The sequence below is a fragment of the Fundulus heteroclitus genome, chromosome 17 (genome assembly GCF_011125445.2).
Source record: "Fundulus heteroclitus isolate FHET01 chromosome 17, MU-UCD_Fhet_4.1, whole genome shotgun sequence".
Lineage (NCBI taxonomy): Eukaryota > Metazoa > Chordata > Actinopteri > Cyprinodontiformes > Fundulidae > Fundulus > Fundulus heteroclitus.
Genome location: NC_046377.1, coordinates 7,069,878 through 7,097,837, shown reverse-complemented (window position 1 = coordinate 7,097,837; position 27,960 = coordinate 7,069,878). Strand labels below are relative to the sequence as shown.

The 27,960-nt window shown below is 44.4% G+C and overlaps 1 protein-coding gene across 7 annotated transcripts; it reads left to right on the top strand.

The window, feature by feature from the left end:
* LOC105933822 (ubiquitin carboxyl-terminal hydrolase 15) lies at nt 1–27,960 on the top strand. 7 transcript variants are annotated; one of them, XM_012873532.3, is made up of 22 exons: nt 1–133; nt 717–844; nt 3,886–4,016; nt 6,431–6,557; nt 7,766–7,911; nt 9,599–9,660; nt 10,079–10,168; nt 14,849–14,999; nt 15,095–15,268; nt 15,471–15,629; nt 15,729–15,953; nt 16,046–16,129; nt 18,119–18,213; nt 18,336–18,524; nt 18,794–18,912; nt 19,000–19,281; nt 19,374–19,444; nt 20,636–20,751; nt 21,775–21,924; nt 22,056–22,159; nt 22,585–22,673; nt 24,959–27,960. In XM_012873532.3, exons 1-22 carry the CDS (start codon nt 45–47, stop codon nt 25,298–25,300), a joined length of 3,123 nt encoding a protein of 1,040 aa, XP_012728986.2. In that variant the 5' UTR covers nt 1–44; the 3' UTR covers nt 25,301–27,960. The 7 variants fall into 7 exon arrangements, with proteins under 7 accessions (XP_012728986.2, XP_021177713.2, XP_012728987.2 ...); XM_021322038.2 differs by having other exon boundaries at nt 9,554–9,660; XM_012873533.3 differs by lacking the exon at nt 10,079–10,168.

Below are 27,960 nucleotides of genomic sequence, written 5' to 3'. Positions count from 1 at the left end.
CAACACGCTTTCCCTACCATGCGACGCGTCATGTCCGAGGAAAGATGGCGGAAGGCGGAGCGGCTGATCTGGATACCCAGAAAGGAGAGATCGCGGGGCTGCTGAAAACACAGTTACGGAAAGGAGACACTTGGTAAGACCCGAGTGAAAACGCGTTCGGTGCTCCCGCGTGGCCGTCCACGGGCTCCGCTGGGGCTGACAACACCACGAAGGGTATTAGAAAGCCGACGGGCCGTGTTGACAGTGAGCTCAATCCAGGGGAGCTAACGGGAGCCTGGCTGGTACACTTAAATGAAGAACGCCTAAACTCCCGCATAAATGTCAAATGTCGGACCTGGGTTGTCACGTTAAGCCCTGAGAAATCACCATTTTTGCTTTACTTTGGCGTCATGTGTTCTCACACAGCTGGTGCCGTTTGTTTCTCCCCCGGCTAAGTAGAAAGCTAATAGCTAATTGGCTAGCAGCCGTCGCTTCGAGTGATTTTCCAGTCAGAGGGTTCATCAGACGACTTTAGCAGGGCGGAGTCGGAAAAGAAGCACCTGTCAAAGTCTCGGAGCCAGCTGGCCAGGCTTGCAGCGACCTGAACTTAGACCCGGGTCCGCAAAGCCGTCGCTACACTTCTAAATCGTCTTAAGGAGGCATTTGATCTGTTGTTATAGAAACACCCGGCGCGGTCTATGGCCACTTTATAATGCTGGATCCCGATGTCTGTCTAGGTACCTTGTGGACAGTCGCTGGTTCAAACAGTGGAAGAAATATGTGGGATTCGACAGCTGGGACAAGTACCAGATGGGCGATCAGAATGTCTACCCAGGACCGGTGGACAACTCTGGTCTTCTCAAAGGTAAGCCTTCTCTCCAGCCTGCCTGGACAAATTAAATCTGATTTCTCTACACCAGCTTCAATCTAAGCATATTTCCTGGCTGATGACGATTTTGGGGTTTCATTGAAGTTTGAGCTACCCGTTTTCTGCTTTGACTGACTCCAAGTTCTTTGAAGGCGCACAAACAGAAACGTGCTTTACTAAAAAAAAGGGCATCAAAGTACTTGCTAAGTGTTGCGTTTGATAGACCGAAAATAGTGGGAAATCTTAGTTGTCATGCAGTCGTTGAATATGGAACACTAAATTGAGGTTTTTCACGTGTGACTGGCTGGTGAGCAGTCTGCAAAATTGTCCCATTCTGATCTTTACCCGATTTCGATTGATTGGTGCATCTCTGAGGGGAATATAAGAACAGCAATGACTTCCTGTTTTGAGTCATTGGGCTGTGGTCGTTAATTGAGAGTAGAAGCAATTTTGCTGTGTCAGAGGTGTTGCTTGTAAAATGATTTTGCCCTTTTTGGGCCGACTATTCAGTTGTGCAAGAATTTTTTTTGGATCTGGCCGAGTTTCAGCTGCATCGTGCGTCCTTGCGTGGTGTAGTATACAGGGGGTAACGAGGGGCGATTCGCCTCTCACGACCACCTCCCCATCAGGAATCGGTCGATCGGATGAAAGTGAAACATGTTTGAAATTCAGTCGGCCGTCGTGAGGTGATCGTAAGCTCATCCTGCTGTTGAAGCAGAAATACGAGCCGATTTCCCCCCCCCCCTAGACTAAAACACAGGAGTGGATTTAAACATGGCGGTGGTACGTGTGACATGGAGTCAAACTGTGGAGGAGCAACTTGTAGAATTGCCAAGTCAGCGCGTTTCGTTCTAGTAAGGCTCATATTTAACAGTGAGCATTGACGCGTTCGTCTTTTTCTTCTTCTTCTGTTTACGTTTGGCTTCCGGGTAGACGAGTCCGACAGGCGCCATCTTTCTACGGGGCTGAGTCCGACGTGTGGTTTTTGGCCGTACAGCGTGAGCCGTCAGATCACATCAAAGCATCGTACAGTTTGAGCTGTATCTGAGTACAACCATTGAAAATATCGTACACTGTATGCCCACCATAAGGGGAATATAATAACAACAGTGAGAATTTATGTTTATCTTTACTTTCTGCTTTGAGTCATTACGCTGTGGTTGCTAGTTGAGAGTAGAAGCAACTTTGCCGTGTATGAGAGGTGTTGCTTGTAAAGCCGAGTTTACTGATATTTTAAAACAGACGATATGATTACGGAGCATCTCTAACTGTCCATAGCATCTCTATGTTAGCTATTCGCTGCTTCTCTGAATGCATTCCCGCAGCGGAGCGTAGTTCAGCTCGAATGGGGCTATTCGTCGAGCTAATATCAGCTAGCCTTAGCTTATGTTTTCCAGGAGGTTTACAACTCTGCTGATGCACGTTCAATTGCTTTACTGACCTTTCTATGTTGCTGTCAAACATCTGTGTCGTGCTGACCGTCTAATTTCAGCTTGATTTTGGCAACTTTTAGCCTAATGGCCTGTTACGCTGAAATGCACTGGCTAGGGCAGGACGATGTGTGTGTGTATATATATATATATATATATATATATATATATATATATATATTAAAAAAAAGCTCATCGATAAGATAGAATTCATATTTTTCAATATCGATAATCAAAAAATTAAATTCTGCTGCATGTTTTTATTTTTATAAAGAAAACACAAATGCTGACTTTAACAAACTTTTTACCAAAACTGCAATTTAAAAAAAACAAACAAAAAAACAAAACAGAACACGTGATCTCTGAAGTCTTTGAATGGGGCGGAGCTTGGGGACCGAGCGCTCCTCGGCCTGTTTGTGATTGGTTGGATGTAATGACTGTGGTATTAACCTACACGATGGGCTAGAATGAAAAAGGAAAACTTCTTCTATTGACATTTTTATTGTCTTTTTATTTTTTTCTCTCTATCACACCACAGGCCTATTATCGATCGATATATATTGTTATTGAATTATAGTCCGGCCCTACTGCTGGCGAGAACCCTGATCATGCTGTAGAAAAGTGTTTTTTTTTATTTTTATTTTATTTTATTTATTTATTTATTTTTTTTTTCATAGCTTCTTTCTGTAGCTTCCTAAGACTTCATTTTAAAGGGTAATTCACCCCCAATATTTTTTTGCTAAAAAAAGTGTTAACATTGTTGTTTTATAGTGCTGTCAATATTTTGGCAAATTTCTGCACATTTGTTGAAATCCTGCTTTTGTGTCTAAAACCATCTGTGTGGCGCCCCGCTAAGGTTCAACGAGAGTCTTGCATCAGATATCAAATCCGTATTGCTATTGGTTCAAATGTTTTTGAAAACTGTTGTGGCAGTAGCTCTGCCGCTGTGGGGTATAAAAGCGGCTCTGTCTTGTGCCTCCGTAACGAGTAGGAGGCTGAATAGTGAGTTTATATGGATTATTTTTTCTTTTTCTTCGGGTTATCAATATATTAAATTCGTCTTTAGTTAGTTTCTTTAGCATTTCCTAATAGCCCCGACCACACCCAGCCCCACTGCAGATTGGGCAGAGTCAAATAATGAAACAGAAAATGGCTAACTAAGGATATTCTTCCTTCACTAACAGCCTCGGCATGAAAGAGGGTTGTTGCTAGCATGACCTGGTATGGCCCCTTCATGGATCAGATAAAAGCTCAGAATTTTGTGTTGATATGAATGGCTAGCGGAGATGAAAATCAGACGATTTCAGTCACTACCTCTCGTAAGTTCTCGGTTTATCTCAATTTTTGATATTTTATTGTCTGCATTTAAGGAAGACCAGGAGGTTGTTTCATCGTTCTGGAAACGCAGACCCATGTGTTCAGAGAACATTGTCTGCTGAGTCTTTAGAGCAGCCTTTACAGTGGTTCATAGAAAGCTCTCCAGCATGCCCTCTTCTCTCTTTTTTTTTTTTTCTGTTTTGTTTCACTGAATCTGTGTTGTGAGAGTCAAACAGCTGTCTGTCTGCCTGTTGTTTTCTCACGCTCTCTCTTTTTATTCCCTCTCCCTAGATGGGGATGTGCTGGCAATCAAGGAGCACCTCATCGATGAGCTGGACTACATCCTGGTCCCGACGGAGGGCTGGAATAAGCTTGTCAGCTGGTACGGGCTAACGGAGGGCCAGGAGCCAATCGCACGCAAGGTAGACTTTCTGTCAGTTGCCTGAAAAACTGTAAAAGGAATTTAATTAAAGAAAGAGCGTGTGGTGCTTTTACGGCAGATTTGAAGTGCAGTATTTATTCTTTTTATTGATCTTTTTTCCTTAAAATGAAGTTTGAATATATCCTGATTTTAAATCCCTCATCTTTTGGTTTTGTTGCGTTTTATTTGCTTGATGCTTCTTCCTTTTAATGCTGGGTTCATTAATTCTATTGTGTATGTTGACTGAGGTTGGATATCGTCTCAGTGAGACTGAACTAAAACTAAGAAGTTCATTAGATAATGTTTTGCCGATGCTGAGGTTTTATCATCTTAGGTGTAAAAGTAATCGACTTGCTTGGCAGATGTGAAAAACAATGGTGTACGTTGAGAAAAATGTAACCTAGTTGAGCTTTTATGTAGGTTGTACTGAACAATTGAGTTATTTCTCTCAAACTATTTTTCATCGTGCATCTACATCCCATACGGATATTAGTGGTCTGAAATTTATGTTGCTGAAAGCTGTAGAATCCCTGTTTGGCTAAAATAAATTCATTATAGTGGTTTCTGAAGATGCAGTACAGTAATGTATTTATTTTCCACTAACAGTAAAAACCAACTGTGTAATGATGGTAATTATTTCCGATTCTAGATTCCACTAAATCCAAATTTTTTAAGGAATCAACAAATGAACCAAACCAGCTAATTCAGCTCTGTGTGTTGAGCTGGTCGTCTGGTCTGTGGACAGAATTAAAGGAAAGACCTTTCTAGGAGGAGTTAGAAAAAAAGCTATAAGGGAAACACAAACGGACATAAAAACAACTAAAAAGGTGCTTTATGCCTTCTGAGATGTCATCACAGGCAGGTGCTTGAGTAAGTTTTATCTTTGGAGGGCAGATTTTATACTCGCTTATAACAAAAAGCTGACTGTCACTATATCCAAAGTGAGTAACAAGAAGGCCTCATTAGTGGCTTCATTGGGAAATATTAGCCTGAATCCACACTACCAGTCAAAAGTTTGGACTCAGATTTTCATTTGGATATTGTGAATGGCGGTTTTGACACATTTTACATCTGACATTGTGCATACGAGTTACAGTGAAGTAGTTTCCGTTCACTCCTGCTGCTTAATACCCATCTTCATGTCAGCCGGAATAAGCACGCACAGCGTATTCGGTCATACGAATGGCATTCGGTGACGTAATCGATAATTAGTATGTTGAGGGCTTCAGGATGGGCCGTGGAGGATCAAGTTCTTTCCTATAAATCTTGCTAATCGGGGGCATCATTGCCCCCTGGATGAGGTTCTTTCCTCTGTCACCTCCCGTTTCTTTCCTCTTTCATTCTCTCTCCCCGTCCGTTGACCCTCCCCCTTATTGCCATGTATGCCACGGCTTGTATCGGGTGGCGGCGGGGTTTCTATTTTCAGGCGACGTTCTGGACGACAGAAACGCTACATGGAGCAGGCTACAAGACTCAACATGCAGGAGGTTCATCATTCGTTTTCTGCTCGTTTCTTTGGTTTTTCTGATGCTGCGTTGTGGGGAGGATGGCAGAATAGGTGGGCGGGAAGGTCCTCAGGACAGGAGGACTGCGGCCAGAGGTTTGGCTCTGCGCTTCCTCGCGCGGGCCCGCTCTGGTTTAATCGCCAACGCCGGCGGAGAGCTCCTGCGTCCTAGTTGCTTTTTGGAGTGGAGGAATGCCGGCTGAGGTCACACTGAGAGAAGCGGCATGAAAGCTTTCTGAGAGGAGTGCAGAAGAGGCACAATCAGTTTTGGTTTGGCGAGGGTTTGCCAGGCGTTTGGCCTTAGCTCTGCAGATCCAAACGTAAACGTAGCAAACGTAAAGCAGTTGTACCAAGGCGTCCGGATCGATCCCCCCCACCCCCCCAAAATATCTCGGGTTTGCGGGGAGAACCTAAGCTGCGTGCTGCCGGCCTTGGTGACATTTGTGAACTTGGCTCTGCGTGTGCGTGCGTTTTATGCATGTGTGTGTAAGAGGGGCTCAGAGGTGAAATAAATAGGCTGGGACCCCTCAGCTGTTTCCACGAGGTGCGGCTAAATTAAGCGTTTGACTCCCACTCTGTCATAGCACTTGATAAATTTCAACCAGGGTGGCAGATTTTACTTTATTGTGGCAATACAAGCTGCTTAAAGACAACAAAAAAGATAGTATTGAGTTTAAATTCCCACATTTTTGTATTAAGTTTTGCTGAGAAGACCTTTTTTATTTCAAGGGTTCTTTAACCAAGGAGTCATCATTTGAAAAAGTTAAAAGCCGGTGTTGCGTATGGGGACAGAGGAGATGCTGGACTTGTTGCAAACAAAAGGCTTCAGTTTTTGTCGGGGGGCAGGGGGGCTACACATTTTATTCTTCTGGATATAATCATGCAGCTTTTTTGTTTGTTTCTTTTTGCAGGTGGTGGAACAGGGTATGTTTGTGAAGCACTGCAAGGTGGAGGTCTACCTGACAGAGCTGAAGCTTTGTGAAGACGGCAACATGGACAATGTGATCACCCGACGCTTCAGTAAAGCTGACACAATAGGTAGGCATCTGGACCCTCTGGGTTGCTAATAAATTAAGACGGTTCTGTGTAAATCTCACCCGCTTTCAGTATCTTTATCCATTGCCTTGCAGAAATATAGCTGTTAAGCTTTTCTGACATTTTGTCTTCCTATAGCCACACATTTCAGTGCATAGTATCAGGATTTTATGTAATAAACACAATTCCTTGCAAAAGTATGTTCCCCTTGGCTTTTTACTCATTTATTTTACGTCACAAGCTGTAATTTAGATGTTTTTTAATCTTGGTGTGTGTGATGGATCTGCACAAAATAGTCAGGTTGTGAAGAAGTGAGAAAAATGCGTATAAAAAACCACTCTGGTAGACTTTGGTCAGCTGCTATGTGCCCGCTGAGGAGAAGCGTCTCCACAGTATGACGCTGCCACCTCTGTGTTTTACCATGAGAATGCAATGTCTGGGTGATGGCGAAATATCAAAGGTTCAATCCGCATGAATACTTCTGCAGTCACTGTATATGTGCTTACACATTTAGGGTTTTATAGCTTCGTTGTTGTATTTTATAGAGATTTGGGCTTTGACAGGCTCATTGTGTAAATTCTCAGTTATCCGCATCATCGCAACAGCAAACAGGCTTAAATTTAAGCTTTCTTTCCCCTGGACGGGCCGTCAGTTTTTTTGTAGAGCTTAAGGCTTCATTGAGGTGTCATTGAGATAGGCTGTGTGAAAGTGTAACATTTAGTCTTTTTTTTTTCTTCTGAGGCTTGAGTTATCTAAAAGTGGTGGTTTTTGATATTAAGTGATCTTAACTTGTGATTGATGCAGAAGTGGTTACTTTAATTTTCTCTAATATGATCCACTGATTCATTGCCAAGAATAAAAACAGAAAAACATAGTTTTATTCTAAGGTGGTTGAATTTTGGAGTGGTTTAGCATTGAACCCTAAAATATCCCTCTAAAAATGAGACTTTACGGTGATAAGCCCCTTCTTGTTCAGTCGTTTAATGTTTCCAGCTGGATTTAGTTGGATATTCGAGGATTTCATGTTACTTGTATCCCAACACTGGTTTGAGTTTTCAGCAGGACCCTGGTGACTTTAATTGATAAACCATGACCAGAGCTGGATTTAATACAAAGGGGGTTGGGATTCATTTAGAAAATGTTTCCCTTTTTAAAGTGAACTCCACAAAACCGTCCCGATTTCACTCTTTATCATTCTGCTGCTGCTGCAGATATGATAGAGAAGGAGATGCGGAAGCTGTTCAGCATCCCTGATGAGAAGGAGACCAGGCTGTGGAACAGGTACATGAGCAACACCTTCGAGCCTCTAAACAAGCCTGACAGCACCATCCAAGACGCTGGCCTCTACCAGGGACAGGTAGGAGCTTCTCTTGTCTTACAAAATGCCTCCAGTTTACTGTAGAAGTGTTTGTTCCTATTCTCTTGTATGAATTGTGTGAGACCTTAAAAAGTATTTGGCTCCTAGTAGATTTCTTCCATTTATTATGTTGGAAATGTTTCAAGTAATCAAACTAAATTTTAACATCAGAGTAAGACAGCCTGAGTAAATACAAAAAGCTATTTACTAACCAACTTAGTTATGGGAATTTTTGTGATAAATCACGAGTTTATAGAGAATAGGCACATCTTCGGTTCAGCTTTAGGCTGAGTGTGCTTGACGCAGATAAAAGATGTGCGTACACAGCGCCTGCATCATTTATGCTCTGTGCGGCTTTTCTTCTGAGGCAGTACTGTTCTTAGACTCTAGAGGGCAGCGTTGTACTCCTACGCCAAGCGTACTACACCCCGCTACACGTAAAAGTAGAAAACACAATTGTTTCCAACATATAAAGCTTGAGTCTGCAATTTTTCCGGAAGTTTCCCCAAGTCGCTTTTTGAATATCTGTGCATGTGCAAGACCGTCTTACCCGCTCCTCAGGGGGATTGCGTGAAACAATCTCTCAGATCCACTCTCTGGTCTTATTCCTTTCTTCTGAGGTTTTCCTGTTCTTCTCATAAACTTGTGTGCAGTTTGCTTCTTGCGACTCTCAGCCATGTTCAAAGTCTACGGTGTGAGCAGCGGCGCTACAATGAACGGCTAACCGCTAAGCTAACCGGATAAATAAACAGTAGATGTGCAGATGCGCAGCCAGCAAGCAGAAACTAACAAGGAACGAGAACACACACTGGCGTTACGCGAGCGCGTCAGAATTATTTACATGTGGGACAACCAATAGATAAAGTACAGAGGAGACTGAGAGCAGGAACCAATCCCTGCTCTTTGCACTGAAGGGCAGGGATTGGTCAGCATTTTTACAGGCCTGCAGCTCCCAAAGAGATACATTTTATTTATTTATTTGAACCTCCTTTTTCTGAATACATAATGTATTGACTACTTTCGGCATGGAAGGATCATGTTACCCAGTATACCAAAAAGTGTTTCTGAACCGGATTACCAACTATAGCTTTAAGCCTCTTACTTTTCTTCCAACAGTGACGCTGATTTCTGTCTGGGAATTGTTACCAATTTGTTGATGCCGCTGATCTTTTTGGGCCGAATCATAAAGATGAGTATATTTACGAAGCTCCGGCCCAGAAGGAACACTTGCTCGTCCGCCATGTTTTTTTTTTCAGCGCTGTATTGTCCGCGTAGTTAGAAATTTTCCCAGGTGTGCGCTTTGGGAAACTTTTGGTCGCGCAGAAGGATGTTGTCGTCAAAATGACGTAATATGGCCACGCGGATCTCACGGATGCGTCAAGCAAGTAAACCAGGCTTTACCAGCTACAGCCACGTTGGATTTCTGCTTGATCTGTTCAGTCCAGAAATCACTTAGCTAGGGACCTGTCTGACAACATGTAGTAGGCTAAAAAAAACACAACAAACACAAAAAGAGGAAATCTGTGAGGAAGCAAGTACTTTCTCAGGGCACTCTTCGTGTCTTTCCATGCTTATTAACAAATGGCTTAGAGGACCCGTCCCTGTTCAGGTGGTTAAAGATGTAGTCCTTTCAAACCAACAGACGCAGATGGAGACCTCTTTTCTTTCTTTGGATCGTCTCCCACAGGTTCTCGTAATAGAGCAGAAGAAGGAGGATGGCACGTGGCCCCGAGGCTCCATGGCGTCCAAGTGAGTAAAGGTTTTTACTTATTTTTATTGCCGTAAAGCGATTATTGGACTGAAACAGATTAGTCACATGCTTCTTTTCCAGCAGGACTGTGATGAACAGATTACCGTAGGTTAAGTGTTAGTGAAGGATCGGTTTGAAGGATAAAAGGTTACCTGATAAAAAGGAGCGCCATGCGTCTCTTTTCGGCGAAGCTGTCCCCGCTGTTCTCTCCTTTTCAGCCTGAAACCGCCCGTCTAACGTCACTGCGCCATCTTCCCAAGTTTCCTGCCTCGGTCTGCCTTCCTCTGCTTGACCCTTTGTTGCTGACATACCCCCCCCCCCCTTCTCTGTTTTCAACTCATTCCAGTTTAATTTGATTGCCGCGCGCACATCTTGTTTTCTGCTCTAACTCATAATCTATTCTTTTATCTTTTGAAGGTCATCTGGCGCTTCCAATCTCTCTGCTTTGCCAAAGATCTCGCCTTCATCTCTCACAAACAATCATAACAGCAGCTTCAACAGCAGGAAGTAAGGCATAGTTGCGGGTTGAACAGCTGGGAGGGGTTGGGGGAGGAGGCTGGATAGTTGACAGCCAGAGATAAAGCCTGCAGCAGAAGTTGGACTAAAATGTAATTGACTTGTATGAAACTTTTTGTTTGGGGGGGAAGCAAGTGTTCAGCTGAGAAAATCCTTGTGTGACCTTGTGTAGTTTTGTGCAGGCGTATCTCTGGCTCTATGTTGGGTGCTAACAAACTGAGCAGCGTGCTTTTGAAATGGCCAACCGGCCATCCTGGGTGAACTAAAGATCTGATAACTCAACATTAAAGGTGTTTCAGTTGTTGTTACACTTTGTTTTTTTTTTTGTGCTTAAAGCCTGAAGCCTCGTAAACTTTGCTCTTAAGTACGTCTGAAATAATAAAATGGCAGCAGTTTGCAGTTCAAACAAGGTAGAATTTTCCAGACTAACACTATGAAAAGACATATCTGGGTATAGATTTTTCAAACTGGTTGTAAGCATAAATCTCTCTTTGAAAGGATTTTATTAGTTTCATTCTCCATCCATAATGGAATCGTTTTTTTTAATCTACTCAGGAAAATGATGATTAAATCTCTGGTAGCAAGTTGTACATCAGCCGGGTAATTTTTGAAGCCATCAGAAAGCTTCAGGACTGATTCTGGCGGGATATTTGATTTCTTCTCAGCAGAATTATAGCGGTTCGTTTTAATCGGTTGGTTTTCGGGGCACGAATAGAGTAAATGTAGACAAGCTCAGCAACGTCGGACGGAAATTGTAACCCAGGAAGCACCACAATATAATGGCTGATTGCTCAGCTTTTATTGGTTTAGAGCACAAAACGATGCGTAAAAGGGACGTCATCGTGATCGCATAGATACTTATACTGCTACACCTATGAGAAATTTCATAAAGCTGTGAACTTTTGAGAGACAATGATTACAAAATGAGTTGTGTTTAATGGTATATGTTTGACGGTTGGGTAGATGGGTTCTGGGAACACTGTTTAAGTTTTTAAACAAAGATCTGCCTGAGGAAGACGAGTCAAGTTAGCGGGTTGTCCTTCAGCATGCCCGAGGACGGATTCAATTCAGACTGCCAAAAATAATGCACTTACAAAGGTCCCGCCTCTGAAGACGGTGGAAGAAAAGCGGTCCTTGAGTGCGTTGACTCTATGATGGAGAAAAATGTTTGGATTAGTAGATTAAAGTAGATTCAAGCATGGTGGTGGCAGCATAATGCTGTGGGGCTAATTTTGCCGCCTGGTGGTTCTGGATTAAAGTAAATGGAGCGAAAAATAAGGATGACCACAGCCACGTATTTCACCTCAATCTAAAACATAAAGCTTGTTGGTGGAAACCTGGACACAGCTGGGAGTTCAAACAGGATAATGATCACAAACACATTAGTTCTGGTTTTAGGAAGGATAAAGCAGGCTTAGCTTGAGCTAAACGTTGAGCTGAAGTCCAAGTCCTTGTTTGTTTACACAAAGGTGGCAATTAAAGCTGGTTCTGATTCTGAATGCCCCTAAAACCTAAAAAATAATACAGGTTTATTCTAATATCTCTCTTTTGTCTAACTCTCGTGTTCAATAAAGTCAAAGTATCACATCTCAAAATCTAAAGAGAAACCCCGCGTGACCAAATTGAACACTCTCCTGTTACAAACAGAAAATTAACGTCCTGGAACATTTTGCAGACGAGCTCTAATCGTAGAGCCACCTAGAACATAATTTAAATGTTTTTCACATGAACAGCTCAAAAACTTACCTGACTCCGCCAGATAGATTTGCTTCGCATATCCATCTGGAAACCTTCCGTTGAAGTAATTTTGGGAAGGGGCGAAAATACTGGTTAGCTGATTGGCCTATGTTGGTGATAGACGGGCCAAATAAACCAATCAGATTTGTCGTCGCTCTGTTACAAGCGACGACGAAAACACAACCACAAGCCAAGCTACTCTTGCTGCTGCAGGTAAAGGCTCGTTAGCTCAGCAAAGAAATACTCTGTAATTCCGATAAAACTTGCTCGATAGCCACGCTAACGGTAGTTTCATCGGCTGAAGCCGCCATGTTCTTTAGACTGAACTGACGCGCTTCCCGTTGCGTCACACCTCAACCCGCCTCAAAGCCAACGCTGATTGGACGTTCGTTTGGTGAACGGCTCCAAATTTTCTTTAACGGAGAGTAGCCAGACTGATCTGCGAGTGAAACCTTGAAAGCTCGCGAGATCAGGATGGTCTCACGAGGCTACTCAAAAACGGCCTCCTTTAGTTTTAGTTTCTGCTTCAACAACACCTACATTTTACCTGCATTGAAGATTAGTTGCAGCTCGGCTTCCTGGGGCTGAATCAGCTGCTTGCTGGAGAGCACTACTGCTCCCCAGGTGGGGCTTTTTTGACCTTTGGTCTGACTTGTAGGAGATTTATTGCACACTTGAGGGCGTGTTTGCATCAGCGCATCGCTGCGCGTACTCTTGGAAGGTAGAATACAATAAAAAGCGGTGCTCTCAGAAGAGATCAATATTGATGAGGGTTATATGTGCAGTGTTTTTGTCCCGCTCCGTGTGCGTGTTTGCGGCCGTAAATCGCCTCGTTCCAGCTCTGCATCGTGTGCATCCGAAGCCGTGTTGTTTTTCTGCTCGACGGGTCGGTTGTTAAAGGCACAAACAGGATGACTTGAAGAAATCGGATCCTCGCTCTCAGCAGCTCTCGCATCCCTGATTCACTCCAGTCAGCGCTGTGGTTTCCTCTTAATTATGCATGCGGCCTCTATTTTTCATATGAAGCGTTCCCGCGTCGCGTGCTCTCCTTCTTCCTGACTTTGCGGCGGCTGTGCGGTCGGCTCAGTCCCAGCAGCGAGACCCCCCCACCCCCTCCCACACTCCCCTTCTGTCTCGGCCTCTTCGCCCCTCCGCGCGATGCGCACCTTCTGCAGTCCCGGTGACCTTCAGAGTGCGTTTCAGCTGCTCAGCCTTCTCATCGCCCGACGCTGCTCTCGCATACTGATCGGGCGGCGAAGCGGTTTCATTCCCCCGGGTGTTAGGCGATTCATTTAAAAGCCTCCCTTTTATTTATTTGTTTTTTTTAAAGCTGTCATTGCAAACGGCACACAAGCGGAAGGGTTTTGCACAAAAGAGAGGGCGGGATTGTCAACGCCATCAGATGTGTTTTAGAGATGAAAATAGCAGAGGAGAGGGAGACTGCAGCCTCGGCTGAGTGCAGTGAATCAGCTGCTCCCTCCTCGCTCATCTCGTTTCTCTTCTGTCAGCCCCATCTCTCCCCCCCCCCCTACATTCTCTGGCTCTCCCTCCCTCTTCCTCGCGCCGTACACCCCCGTGCTTCGGTAGCAGTCCTGAGCATCCTCGCTGCTGCTGTTGCTGCTATAAATATCCGCGGGGACCCGTAGAGCAGCAAGGAGGGAGGAGCCGCGGACAGGACAGAGCGAAGACATCCGAGGTACAGAGGACAACAGGACGAGGGCACGCGAGTGGAAAAAAAGACCGCAAAGAACGGGCGACTGGATGAGTTAGGAGGGATAATAGTGTCCTGCTGCTTGAGTTGGACTAAGCTGAATCAACATTCGGACTGGACAGCGAAAGCCGGCCACAGGACTTTTTTTTTTCTGTATACATTTTTTTTTTTTTTTTAGGGACTCAAACCGATTGATTTCATGCTGACATGTGGGCCGGTACGGGCTGGGGAGGGGCTGAGATGTCATGCTCCTGTGTTGCTGGTGGTGCCTGAGGCCTGAGGCGGTGGAGCTGGACAGCAGGAGGGTGGACCACCGCGTTCTGACCTGCGAAGCCCCCACATCCACCACCATCACAACGGCATCGTTCGGCCAGTGGGAGCCAGAGACGACTGCCGGCGCCCTGCCCGCCTCCCAGAGGTCTGCCGATCGCTGCGGTTTGAAGCGTCTGCCGCTAAAGTTTTTTGCTTTTGTACTTTCGGGGAAGCCTCTAGGGTGGGCCGAAGGGTAGGGGGCCTTCTTCTTCGTAGAGTAATAACTTTGCTGTAAAAAAATGTTTTATTTGCAGTGCCTTGCAAAAGACCGCAAAGCCCACAAACTTCAGTGTAATTTATTGAGCTATAATGTAATTCAAAACTGATGTTGAAGCTTTTTTTTTCCCTCAATAAAAAAAAAAAAAAAAAAAATCTGAAAAGTGTGTCGTGCATTTATATTCAGTCCCCTTAGTCGTTCCTTTGTAAAACCGCGGTGCGCTGCGTCTATAACTCCAAGGCTTTCAGGATCCGCCACTGTCAGCGTTGCAAAACTAAAGACGGAAAGTTTTTCACCTTTTGCCACAAATTCTCCGTCGGATTAGGTATTTCATTAAACATTTTCAAGTCTTCTAGGATTGCCCTGTTTTCAGCTCCATCCCTCTAAGAAATGCATCCTCTCACCACGATGCTGCCACCACCTTCTTGCTTACACTAGATGTTAATTATGAGAGTATAGGGGGCTGAATACTAATGCCATATTGTCTTGGATGTATTACTCTAAAGTCCCTCCTAAATACCTTAAAACTTGTAGACTTAACATGGGGGAATAATGTGAAAATGTTCGAGGCATTTAAATGTTTTGGAAAGGCACTGTGCCTGTTAACGATGCGCCAAGTCTTGCAGCAGTTTTTAAATGTTTTCTGTACCTTGTGTAATATGCACACATGTGTATTTGCATGTTTGCCCTGCAGTGTTAAGAACTCCAGCTATAGTCTGCCCTCCTCATACCCAACATACAGCAACAGCTATGACTACTCGGAGCAGAGCCGGCAGAGCGAGCGCTCGGGCCTCTGTGGACTCTCAAACCTGGGAAACACCTGTTTTATGAACTCTGCAGTGCAGGTAATAAGCCGTCGCCGTCGGGAGGTTTCTCACCTCTAAGTCTTTGTCACACGGGTCAGTCTCGATTTGTTCCTGATTTGTGTTCTTTGTTGCAGTGTTTAAGCAACATCCCCCCTCTGACCGACTACTTCCTCAAAGACAAGTACAGAGACGAGCTGAACGAGGACAACCCCCTGGGCATGAAGGGGGAGATCGCCCGGGCCTACGCTGAGCTCATCAAGCAGCTGTGGTCGGGCAAATACAGCTACGTCACCCCGAGGCCCTTCAAGGTAATCGCCCGGAGAAGACGAAGACGTCGTAGCGTATCGATCGCTCTCCATGCAAGATTCAAATGTTTAAGTCAGAACTGACTGACGGCTAAAGCAAAGAGCAAATGGCTTCGAATCTCCGGAAATGCAATAATTTGGTAGCATTTTGGGTCAAATTGTTTTAGTCTTATGTTATGTTGGTGCGTCTGTGTTTCCGTCGCAGACCCAGGTGGGCCGCTTCGCCCCGCAGTTCTCAGGCTACCAGCAGCAGGACTCCCACGAGCTCCTGGCCTTCCTCCTGGACGGCCTTCACGAGGACCTGAACCGCATCCGCAAGAAACCCTACATCCAGCTCAAGGACGCCAACGGACGGCCGGATAAGGTTGGAGTTCACGTGTTTTCTGTATTCCCCAATCCTTCGTGGATTTATCTTTTTAGATGGATGGACCCAAACTGTTTTGTGATTTGCTCTAAATTGCAGGTCGTGGCTGAGGAGGCGTGGGAGAACCACATCAAGAGGAACGACTCCATCATCGTGGACATCTTCCACGGTCTCTTCAAGTCCACTCTGGTTTGCCCTGTGTGCGCCAAGGTCTCCGTGACCTTTGACCCTTTCTGCTACCTGACCCTACCACTGCCCATGAAGAAGGAGCGGACGCTTGAGGTCTACCTGGTCAGACTGGACCCCGTAGCTAAACCTACACAGGTAACACGGATACAACCGCTATAGACGGCAGCACAAATTTGTGAGGTTTCTGATCCGATTTATTTATTTATTTATTTTTTTTTTTCCCCCAGTACAAGCTGACCGTGCCAAAGGTGGGCTACATCTCTGACCTGTGTACCTCCCTCTCCAGCCTGTCTGGCGTTCCTGCTGAGAAGGTATGACCATCACTGTCGGCCATTCGCTGAGCGAGAAGCCTTAATCTGTAAAGTGAAGCCCCGTTTGACAGTAGCTCCAGCAATATTTATCCCTTTCTTTGAGCGCTAAAACGTAGAAAATATCATATTTTTCCTGTGGTTAAAGGGAAAGGATGAGAAACAAAAAGAAAAACGCTTCTGAGCACAGATCCTGGAGGATAACCTTAAAGAGCTAGCTTAAACAGCCACGCTTGCATTTTGTCATCATGTCTTGTCATTTCAATGTAGTACGTTTTAAAAAAACAGAAATGCATTGCCTTGTAAAAATATTCAACGCCCTCTTTTAGCTTTTTTACCTATTTTTGTTACATTCCAACTTGTAATAAATTTTTTATGTGATATCCTGCACAAAATAGTCTAAGTCGGTGAAGTGAAATGAGAAAATGCATACAAAAAGAATTAGCAAAGTAGAAAAACTGAAAATAGGTTTAGAGACTTTGCTAGGTCCTAAAAAGTCCTGTTGTAACCTTCAAAGTCAAACAAATATTGAAAACAGGTCCAGCTGTGTGCAGTCTAAGTGTCACATGACCCGTCAGTATGAACACAGCTTCCTGTGGAGCGCCATCACATCCATAATGTTCAGATGGAAAACACGTGGCAGCATCATGCTGTGGGAATGTTCAGCAGCAGGGGCAAACTGGTCCAGGTAAAGGGACCGATGGATGGAGCTACATACGGGGATGTTCTTGATTAAAAACCTGCGTCAGTCTACCTGTGATCTGAGACTGAGACGGAGGTTCACCTTCCAGCAGGACAATGGACTGAAGCAACACTCGAGTGGTTTAAGGGGAAATGATTAAATGTGTCGGAATGGCCTAGTCAAAGTCCAGACCTCAATCCAGTTGAGACTCTGTGGTTAGACTTGAAGAGCGCTGTTCACAAGAGAAAACCATCCGACATGAAGGAGCTGGAGCAGTTTAGCCTTGAGGGATGGACAAAAATCTCAGAGGCAAGATGTGGCGAGCTCATAGAGACTGATCCAAAGCCACTTGGAGCTGGAATTGCGGTAAAAGGCGGCTCTGCCAATGTACTGACTTTATGGTGGCAGGGTGGGGTAAACAGCTGAAGTTTTGTTATTTTGTCATTTGTGTTTTGCTTCACAATAAAAAAAAAATCCATCTTCAAAGTTGTAGGCATTCCTCTAAATGAAATTTTATATATATATATATATATATATATATATATATATATATATATATATATATATATATATATCTATATATATATATATATATATATATATATATATATATATAAAAATAAAGAACCACATCAATCAATTTTACTTCCAGGTTGTGATGCAACAACACAGGAAAAATGCCAATGGGGTGAATACTTTTGCAAGTCTCCGTATAGAAAGATTAATCATTTCCGTAAATTAACAGTGCGATAAGATTTGGCCTTCATAATTCACAAAAGCAGCATTGCAAAGTCACCGTGAGTGTTGAACCGTGAAATAGGTTGGGTGGTTGCCAAGCCATTTTTTATAAAACATGCATACAAGTTATATTTAAAAGTCAAAGTCTGCTGAGAGACCTGAAGTTATTTAAACAATTTTATTCCAAAGTTTCAACACGCTACCTACACCAGGAGAGGGGGCAGGTCAGCTAAAGTAACGCGACCAACAAATGTGGCTCCATTTAGAGACGGAACAAGGTTTTCCAACGGCCTGAAGTTTGCTTGCATTGGTTAAAAGCTCATTTTTTTTTAGCTATTTTTTTGGTTGAACATTTGAAATAAATCTGCTAGAGTTGTCCCTTTTAGCTATTTTGAACAGCTTTATTATTAGCTACATTATCTGTAGATCTCTGCAGAACTCTGCACTGGTTTCAAGCCAGGCCTGAGGCTTAAAGTTTAGCAGGTTTTGCCACAGCTCAAGGCAGATGCTGTAACCAGGCCACTTAGTGAGTAAAACTGTTTATGTTTATATATTTATCTTTGGTCCTTCAGATGATTGTAACCGACATCTACAACCACCGTTTCCACCGCATCTTCGCCACTAATGAAAACCTGAGCAGCATCATGGAGCGGGACGATATTTACGTGTGAGTGCCGAGGATTTATCGGCTTGGCTCTTTGTTTGTCAGCCTGCGCTCCGGTGCCATCTGAGGACTCTCTCTCTCTCTCTCTCTCTCTCTCTCTCTCTCTCTCTCTCTCCTCCTTGTAGCTTCGAGGTGGCGGTGAACCGAGTAGAAGACGCGGATCACGTAGTCATCCCCGTGCACCTGAGGGAAAAATACAAACAGTCGGGCTACAACCACACCAGCACGCCGCTCTTTGGTCTTCCCTTCCTGATTGCCGTGCCCAGAACCCTAAGCGAAGACAAACTCTACAACATGCTCCTCTCTCGGCTCTGGTAGGCTTAGTTTTTTTTTTTTTTTTTATGATCCAGGTTATAAAAAGTATGGATTTTAAAATCCGGAAATGACTACATGTGTTAGTCCAGATGGAACCAAAACGACTGCTGGAAACTTTAATGTGTTTCTTGTGGATTTTAGGTGATAGAGCAACACAAATATAAAAAGTTGTGCATTTTTTTGCAAATTAAAACCTTTAATAGTATGAATTTTTAATCTGATGCCCTTAAATAAAACCCCAAAATCCTACCTGCTTCTCTGCTTGCAGCCGGTTTCTTCGATCTCCTGTAGAGGAAGACGAGGAGGACAGCGAAGAGACGCAGCCGTCCACACAGCACACCATCAATGGCAACGCCACAAACGGACTGCTGGAGGAGGGCTCGCCAAGTGAGTGCGTCCGAGGAAGTGGTTTTTGTTTTTGTTTTACTTCTGAAGAAGCGACCGCTTGACCCTAAAGGCCGTCCCTGTTCCCAGGTGAGATGGAGACAGACGAGCAGGACGACGAGTCCAGCCAGGACCAGGAGCTGCCGTCGGAGAACGAGAACAGCCAGTCTGAGGAGTCGGTGGGAGGCGACAACGAGCTGGAGAACGGCGTGGTGGCGCCTCCGATCTCCGGCAAAGTGCAGCCAACCACTGGGCTCGGCAGAAAGCGGCTTTTCACATTCCAGTTCAACAACATGGGCAAAACGGACTTCTCGCTCATCAAGGAGGACACCAAACTGATCCGCTTTGACGAGGGCCATCTCAGGCTAAGCGGTAGGAAACGTGGCTCGGCCTTTTTGTGACGCCGATAGTTCAGCAGAGGTTTGGCTAGATGCAGTCTTTACGTCCTGTCCATGTCTTCGCAGACCGCTCGTATATGTCTTTGGACTGGGAACCAGAGGTCAAGAAGAAGTATTTTGACGAGACCGTTGTTGAGGTAAAACCGATGTCGCTGTTTAGAGCATGTTTGAAAATTGTGGCTGCAGTGACGCTTATCTGATTGTTTCTGGTTGCTTTAAGCGATAAATGCGAACATTTTAACTGAGAAGCAACCAAAAACAACAAAACTCTTGAACTTTCTGCATTTGGTCCCAGTATATCATAAATTTGATGTATGTTACTGCTGTTTAATGTAACCGGTCAAGAACGATGTGTACAATAAAGAAGTGAGGGAAAATTATTGATGGTTTATGATGAAAAATCTGCGCCGTGTATTTGTATTCAGCCTTAGTTTTTAGTAGAACCGACTCCCATCATCCCCACAGCATGACGCAGCCACCGCTCTAAAGTCTATTTACCAATTAGTTACTGGTCAGATTTAAGGAGTGCTGAATACAAATGCTTTACTTAGTGTGGGTCTGTCGCAGAAAAACTCAATTAGATGCACTGAGGGATGATGAAATGTGAAAAGGGGTGTGAATACTTGTGCGTAGAGCCTAAAAAGCCCAAAATGCTGATTGTCGTTTAGGTTTTTGGAGCCCAGCATCATCTGTGGAAGTCCCTCAGACTCTTGTGCTGCCTGGTCGTTGGCCGTCCCTGATCTCTTCTTTTATTGCCGTTTGGTGTTTACAGAATGAGGTTTGAAGCCACGTCTGGCAGAATGATTTGTTGCTGCTCAGAGGCTCACCGCCCGACATGCTGCCGGAGTTCAGGAGTCGCTAACAAGCTTTGACTCAGAGGGAAAAACAGTCTCAAGATGGTTTAGCCGGCTGATGGACAGTTTTGTTTAGTCCTCTGTACGGTTGGGTTTCTGACGTCCGGACCAGGGTGGCCTCACAGAAACGTGCAAACTTAGCTTTTCTAAGTAGCATGTGCTGACTTGTCCTCACAGCTTGCCGCTCCATCAGCCCCCTGCAGTTCAGCCTAATTAGGTGTAAAGCCCAGTGCACAGAGAGTCTTATGTAATCAGGATGGGTTCCTCCAGTGGTCTACCGAAACAGTGCTCCTCCGATTGATACGTCTTAAAATCATCTGTGTTAACAAGATGGAGAGGGAGGGGAGTGTAGTTGCTCACACTACATAATGGATGTTTCTCCTGTACTAAACATCTTCACCTTTGTTCTGCGTATCGGTGATCTGCGGAGTAAACTCTTCTCCGTAACGTCGTGCTTTTATCTGCGTGTGGCAGGACTACGACAAGCACGAGAGCATGGAGTACAAGCCTCAGAAGAAAGCTTTCTTCAAGTTGAAGGACTGCATCGAGCTCTTCACCACCAAGGAGAAACTGGGGGCAGAGGATCCCTGGTGAGAAACTTAACCGAGAAACGCATTACATGAAAAGGCTGCAACTTAGACAATATTTTAAACCTTCCTTTTCTGAATACCGACGCTCCGGGTCTGTTCGCTCCTTCACTCGGCTACAATTTTGCACCTGTAAGCCAGCCACATCGTACCCATGAGCCAAACCGTTGCATTCAATTCAATTCAATTTTATTTATATAGCGCCAATTCCTGAAACATGTCATCTCAAGGCACTTTACAAAGTCAAAATCAATCATATTATACAGATTGGTCAAAAATTTCCTATATAAGGAAACCAGTTGATTGCTTCAAAGTCCCAACAAGCAGCATTCACTCCTGGAGAAGCGTAGAGCCACAGGGAGAGTCGTCTGCATTGTACATGGCTTTGCTGCAATCCCTCATACTGAGCAAGCATGAAGCGACAGTGGATAGAAAAACCCCAGCTTGTTCCAACATTCAGCTTTTTTGGTGGTATTTTTTGAAGAATTGGGGAGATAAACACGAATGTGGTTTTAATTTAATTGTATATTATCGAGTTTAGATTTCATATTTCGCCCTATTTTCATTCATTTTGGTTCTGATTCCTGTACAAGACCTGATTTTATGACCCCTGGTTAAAGAAATAAAAATAAATCAGAGCGGCAGAATGTCCGGTACGTTATGATCAATTATAACTTGGCATGCATCGTTCTAGTGTAAAGCTCTCAAACTCGGTAAACTAGAAACCCGTTTTTAACCCTAACTTTTCAAGAGCTAGGATGGTAGCTCCAACACTTTGGTCAAACATTCATGAAGGACACCAAAGTACCATTTGCTCCTCTTGTGCATCACTCAGACCCTTAGTGGTAGTTCCTCACCAGTAGACCGGAAGACCCCCAAGGAGCTGCAGTTTTGGAGATCCTCTGTTTACAATCTGACCCGGGTCAGGTTCACACACATCCTGATGTATCACAATCAGTCTGATTCATTTGACCAGTCAGTGGTCATAATGCTTTGCCTGATACCCCGCGCGTCCCGGTGTCACAGGTACTGTCCGAACTGCAAGCAGCATCAGCAGGCCACCAAGAAGCTGGACTTGTGGTCTCTGCCGCCTGTTCTCGTGGTCCATCTGAAACGCTTCTCCTACAGCCGCTACATGAGGGACAAGCTGGACTCGCTGGTCGACTTCCCACTCAGGTACACACAGGCACATCCGCAGCTGCTCCTTTACGCACACGCTTATGTTACTCTGGCCCCCGCTGCAGTGCCGTCACGTGTTCCCTTCTCAGTCTCTGGTTAAAACCGCTTGTTTTCTGGCTTTTCCTCAGAGATCTGGACATGTCGGAGTTCCTGATCAACCCCAACGCCGGGCCCTGTCGTTACGACCTCATCGCTGTGTCCAACCACTACGGCGGGATGGGAGGCGGCCACTGTAAGACTTTTGTTCTCTTCTTCGTTGGTATTGGTTTTCTGTGACGGTGACAGTTACCTTAAAATAGTCGGACTGACCTGTTTTAAATTTTTAATTGATATTTGAATCATTTAAATGAAAGTAGGAGCTCCTCTTTCAGAAATACGCTAGTAGTTTTCGTTTAACTTAATAGCATTTTTTAAGTTAAAAGATATTTTTAAATGAGCTCCTGTGACATGTTATGATGGAGGATACCAGACTGGAGGAGTCTGTTGCTGCAATAATAAATCCTGCAGAGACTTCAATCCAAGAATAGATGAAAGGCATGGATAAATGCTCTTAGGTTCCTAAAGACAGCGAACGCAGCGCTGTGCTACAGTAATCCTTAATCTGATGTAAACAAACCTTTCTTCTTGTAGTAATTTAACGTTTGATTCATGTCTCAGACACGGCTTATGCTACGAACAAAGACGATGGCAAGTGGTACAACTATGACGACAGCAGCGTGTCTCCTGCCAACGAAGATCAAATAGTGGTGAGTGTCCTCGTTTAGAGCTGTCACAAACATGTTTTATAGTTGTGGGCAGTTCTGTCTGCAGTGCTTTGCTAAAGCACCATGCTGCAAAAAGGGAACTAGAAGTAAGTAAAATGTCCTTGAAATGAGTAGATTTGAGCAGCTAAATAAGACCATTTTCCAGTGGAATGAGTATTTTACCCCACTTTATACTGTAATTTACTGTAATTTACCAGCTGTATGCAACGAAATTTCGCTCTGTACGCACTCTCTGCATACAAAATGACAAAGTTGTCTAAGTCTAAAACAAGATAATTAGATATCCTACACTTGAATTAAGATGATGGAGATTAATTGTTCTTATTTTAAGTGCAAAAATCCTATTCCATTGGTAAATGGTCTTAGTTACCTTCTCAAATACCCAGATTTCAACAAAGAAATATACAAAAGGTTTTTGATTTTGGGCTCCGTTACTGTGATGAACCCAAGTAACATGGATTGCAACTGCGTGCCTCCTGAAGTCCCCTTCTGAGTTTAGAGTCCACCTGTGTGTACTTGAGTTTCAGTAGAAATCCAGGTGTTCTGTGAAGGCCTCCACAGGTTGTTAGAGGACATCAGGGATAAAACGGCATCATGAAGACCAAGGATCGCAGCAGAGAGGTCAGGGCGGATGAGAACGACAAGGGATGGTCATCCACCTAAACTGACTCCTTGTCAGTTTAGCATTTAATCAGAGAAGCAGCCAGCAGGTCTTTTGCAGGCAGTTTGTGTGACTCGTGTCTTACCTTAGTTCTACCACTAGGTGTCACTGCTGTATCTGGAACACGCCTGTGTACCAGGCAGAACCCTCTCCCTGTAGAATAGGGCTGCAACTAACAATTAGTTTAATAGTCGACTAACCTGTCGGTTGTTTTTTCGATTAGTCGACAAATTTTTTTAATTTTTATGATCTCCTTTATCAAATTCTTTTAATAAAAATATTCTGTTACCCTTCGGTTGCTGGTAAAAATATTTTGACTCACTTATTGTAGTTTAAACGCCTCTCAGTGTCCCTCTATTGCTCTAGTCACCACTATCCTTTATTTATTGCTTTTATAAGCTAATATCCATAAAATATGAATTTTAAATTCAATTTAAATAGATTTTTAATTTCTATCAAAATATTCTAGCTTTTAATAATGCTTAATGTTCACAAGGATTAACTAGTTTGCAGTCAGGCTCGTTCTCTTTTACTACGTATTATTCCCAGACCGAATTATTCATTTCTAAATATAATTTACATCGCTCCAGTTGGATAAATAAAACCCTCCCGTAATGTAGCTTCACATTAATCTTAACCATTAATCAGAGATAAATGTAAAGCTCAAATAAGCCGAACAATAACCGTTGTCGTCTGACTGCATTAACTGCGTTCAAATTCAACTTAAAGGAGCTATAAGTAAGATATTTACTGTAAAATCAACCTAAATCATTCTAATTTGTCACCTGGGATGGAAGTAACATTCCCTCTAAACAATCGGTCCTCTCCATCAGCAATGTCTTAGTCACGTTTTTCTCCTTTCAAACCTAGAGGTATGGCCTAGAACTACTTCGGTTCAAAGTGTAGCCCGTGTTTACTTCCTGGTTCCTGAACCAATCATATGAGAGTTCCCAAAACATATTTTATGTTGGCAAAAGAGCAGCAGCCTGCTAACATGTAAGTCCCCAACGCGGAGTACTTTTAATAATTAAGCCATCTGATAAACCAAGCAGATATTTCAACTCTACGCAGCCACATTCTCGCCTTAGATCATGCTGAAAGTTCAGTTTGTGTCAAAGAAAGTGTATTTTATAAAACTTGGCTCACTGTGTGTTCTGTCTTTTTTGGCCATGATCACTGCTTGGGGCTGCAGTCATGTGGCAGGGTGCTCTTTGCTCACTGAACTGACGCTATACTGCCCTCTGCAGCCACCTTAGAGAACTGCACGTGATTTAAACTACCACTGAGAGTGAAATATTCAGAGGTGCAGCTATGTTTATATATATTTGTAAACGATGCTTTGACGCATGAAATCTTGCGTCAACTTTTATTTATCGACTAATCATTGCAGCCCTGTTGTTGTAGCTGCAAAGATCCACAGGTAAGTTAGGGGAATATGTTGAATAACTAGTAGATGACCCTAAAACTGAAGCCAGATCTACAATGGAAGATCTCCTTACAGCTTGTAGATGTGTTAAAATGTCCTAGTCAAAGTCCAGATCCAAAGTCAGCTGAGAATTTCTGCCCAGCCCAGAAAATCAATGTTTTTTTTTTTTTTCCTCTGTAGTCCAAAGCTGGCTATGTGCTGTTCTACCAGCGCCAGGACACGGTCAAAGGCACAGGCTACTTTGCTCTCGACCGTGAGGAAGAAGAGGAGGAGGAAGAGGAAGAAGGCGGCGAGGATGAGGAGAACGAAGCCGAAGAGCTGCAGGAAAGGAGGACTGTCTCGTCTTCTCAGGGTGCCTCAGCCTGCGCCGCCGCGCACAGCGACGACGAGGAGCCGGTCGACAACCAGAACAGGAAAAGCGACATCAACCAGGAGGATGAAGAGGCGGAGGAGGAAGAGGAGGAGGAGGAGGAAGAGGAGGAACAGATATCCAACCGAGACATTACGATGAAAACCAACTGAGGTAAATGGATAGAGGAACAAGTGGAGAGAAAGAAAGGGATCTGTCCGTCACAAAGCCATATGGACGCAGGGCGTGGCAGCAGGTGGCGCCGCTCCGGCCCAGCAGCGCGGGCCGAGCCGCCGCTGGCACGACGACTGTTCGGCTGGGGAGCTGCCTCGGTACGCAACTCTAATAAATCAGGACCCTTCTGCGGGTGAATCACTGTGTGTGCGTGTGTTTGCGAGAGTGTCGCCATGTTAGCTCATAAAACATCTGCTGTGTGAACAGAACAACACGAGACTGACGACGGAGCCTTCAGCAGATGTTGTCGCTGCGCTATGAACCCTCCCTCTGGTTACCCCCCCCCCCCCTTTTTTAATTATGATTTGAGCTGTGCATTGTTTGCATATCATTTTATTATTTAGATTTTGTAAATATTTTAAACACTGAATTGCATTGAGTTTTCATGAAACGTTTATTTTTTTTGACGTTGCACAAACACTAATCCTCCACTTCCCCCGTTCAACCAGACGAGCTGCGGCAGCCGAAGATCCGAGGGAGCTGCTTTTTAGTGACGCGTCTATAACCTAGACCTAACGTAGAGAAGCGGTGCCTGTAGCTGTGTTTCGACACGGCCGACCTGTCCCGGCTTTCTCCTGCTGCTACGCTGACTCTGCATCTTTAAGCAGATACCCGCTCTTAGCCCTGCTTCCCTCTGATCTCGCCTACTGGAAGAAAGTTAGAGCCGGACTGCAACGCCTTCCAGCTGCTCTTTGCAGGATAACCCCCCCAACGTGATTGGTTGCGCGTTAACTCCGGGAAATGTCGGCATGTGTTAGCCAACGCCGTATATTGTGCATTGTTCTGCAGTAAATATGTGCTAGAACATGCTTCATATCTATCTGATGCTTTAATCCTTCCCGCATCACCTTCATATCCGAGGTGTCCTCAGGTCTGGAGCCAGAGGTGCGCCGATCGCAGTTTTTGCGGCCGATTTTCAACATCGAGCTTTTGTAAAGCCAATTTTGATTTCATAGGGTTGAAAATATTTCTTTCTCACCATCCTACGTGATCAAACATGAAGGATTTATGTTCGGAGCAGACGCGATGTGGATGTGACCGGGAGAGCTGACTGTAAAACAGGGTTTTACGTATTTAAAGCAAAGACTAAGCGACCCAACATTTTAAACTGTCTTGAGGATTTTAGATTAGCAGTTAGCGCAATTAGCGCCGCTAGCATCGTCGCATCAGCGCTCCTTGTGTTTAACAGATTTTAGATCTTTGTCTTGGGATGTTTCCAAATCCAGCATGTTCCATTATGCAGAAGATGACAGCTCAAAAGAAGAGGACTCCTTTCAGCCTTCATGTTATCTGCTTTAAGTCTTGCTCTCTCTCTCTCTCTCACAGGATGAATCAACAGCCAGGTTTTAACACCTAGCTGACACTAATGAGGGATAAGCTTGTGAAACGGTGTGTTCACTGACCAAAAAAAACAAAAAAAAAAACGATTTTATTTCCCATCGGCGTCTAAAGAATCGATGCCGAACGACCGGAAGAATCAGCATCCGATTCCTCCGTTCGTCCCCCTCTTTCTCTGGCAGACACCCGACGCGCCGTCTGTCGTTGAAATCACCTCGGCCTTAACTGCGAACCCCAAACCAGTCGCCTTTTTTTATTCGTCTCCCGACTTTCTTTTGCACAACTCTCCCACGCCGGGCCCCCCCCTTTCCACGCCAACACGTCGCTTAAACGAATGTCGCGTCGCGTCTCGCTTGCCTCCCCCGTCGGCCCGAACGTCTTTTCTTTCTAAGAGGGCCAGAATGTATACTTTTAAAAAACTGAATGATCAAAGACCACACGTATGTGAAGGATGCCTTTCGGTTTACTAACTTCCCCCTTTATTTTCCGGGCCTCTCTTGCTTTCTGGTAACAGGTTCTTCGCCTTTGAAGCCGGCTGTATGAATTCCTGGGAAAGTGCTTCTGTATGTGTGTGTGTGTGTGTGTGTGTGTGTGTGTGTGAGCGTCTGGGATTTGAAGCAGGGAAACGGGGCGGGTGAGGGAATCAGCTGAGAACGGTGGGGTGAGCCGACCTAAAGCACCCTACAGCTTCTAGGACCACGATCCAGTGAGGCCCTACTGTGGCAGGATCGTCCTCCGTCGACGTAACTCGCGTTGATGCTCCTGTGGATGGAGGGCCGCGTTCGTTCCGCCGCTTCCGGCCCTTTAAGACGGCTCACCCCGTCCCGGGCGAGTGAGATGTGATCGCTTCTTCTAGGCTTCTGCGATATTGTACAGAAGAGTTCACTCTGTGAGTGCACATTTGATAAAAGTTTATTTATTTATATGTAAGCATTTATTAATGAACAGACAATATATTTAAAGCCTTGGCAAGGCCCGAGGAGTCGGGTGTTCACAGTTATACACTAGTTTGCGAAGTCTTGTCAGGGAGGGAATATTTAAGAAAAACAAACAAAAAAAAAAAAAGAAGAAAAGGATCTTTTCTGTTTTTTGGGACATTTTTTTGTTTTTGTAAACATAATTCAGGTGTTCTTGCATGAAGGGTGTATGGGGGTGTTCAGGCTGGCTGCACTTGAGTTCACTTGGGTTTACATTTGAATTGTGCATGTGTATTTATACACAATCTACAATAAAGTTGTGTAAAGCTTCCTGTGGCACCTTT

Excerpts from the sequence above, each read along its gene's own strand:
- LOC105933822 (XM_021322038.2), top strand. The coding sequence starts at position 45 with ATGGCGGAAGGCGGAGCGGCTGATCTGGATACCCAGAAAGGAGAGATC. Across the intron at positions 19,282-19,373 it reads GGGCCATCTCAGGCTAAGCG|ACCGCTCGTATATGTCTTTG; the intron begins GTAGGAAACGTG and ends ATGTCTTCGCAG. Across the intron at positions 20,752-21,774 it reads CTGGGGGCAGAGGATCCCTG|GTACTGTCCGAACTGCAAGC; the intron begins GTGAGAAACTTA and ends CCGGTGTCACAG.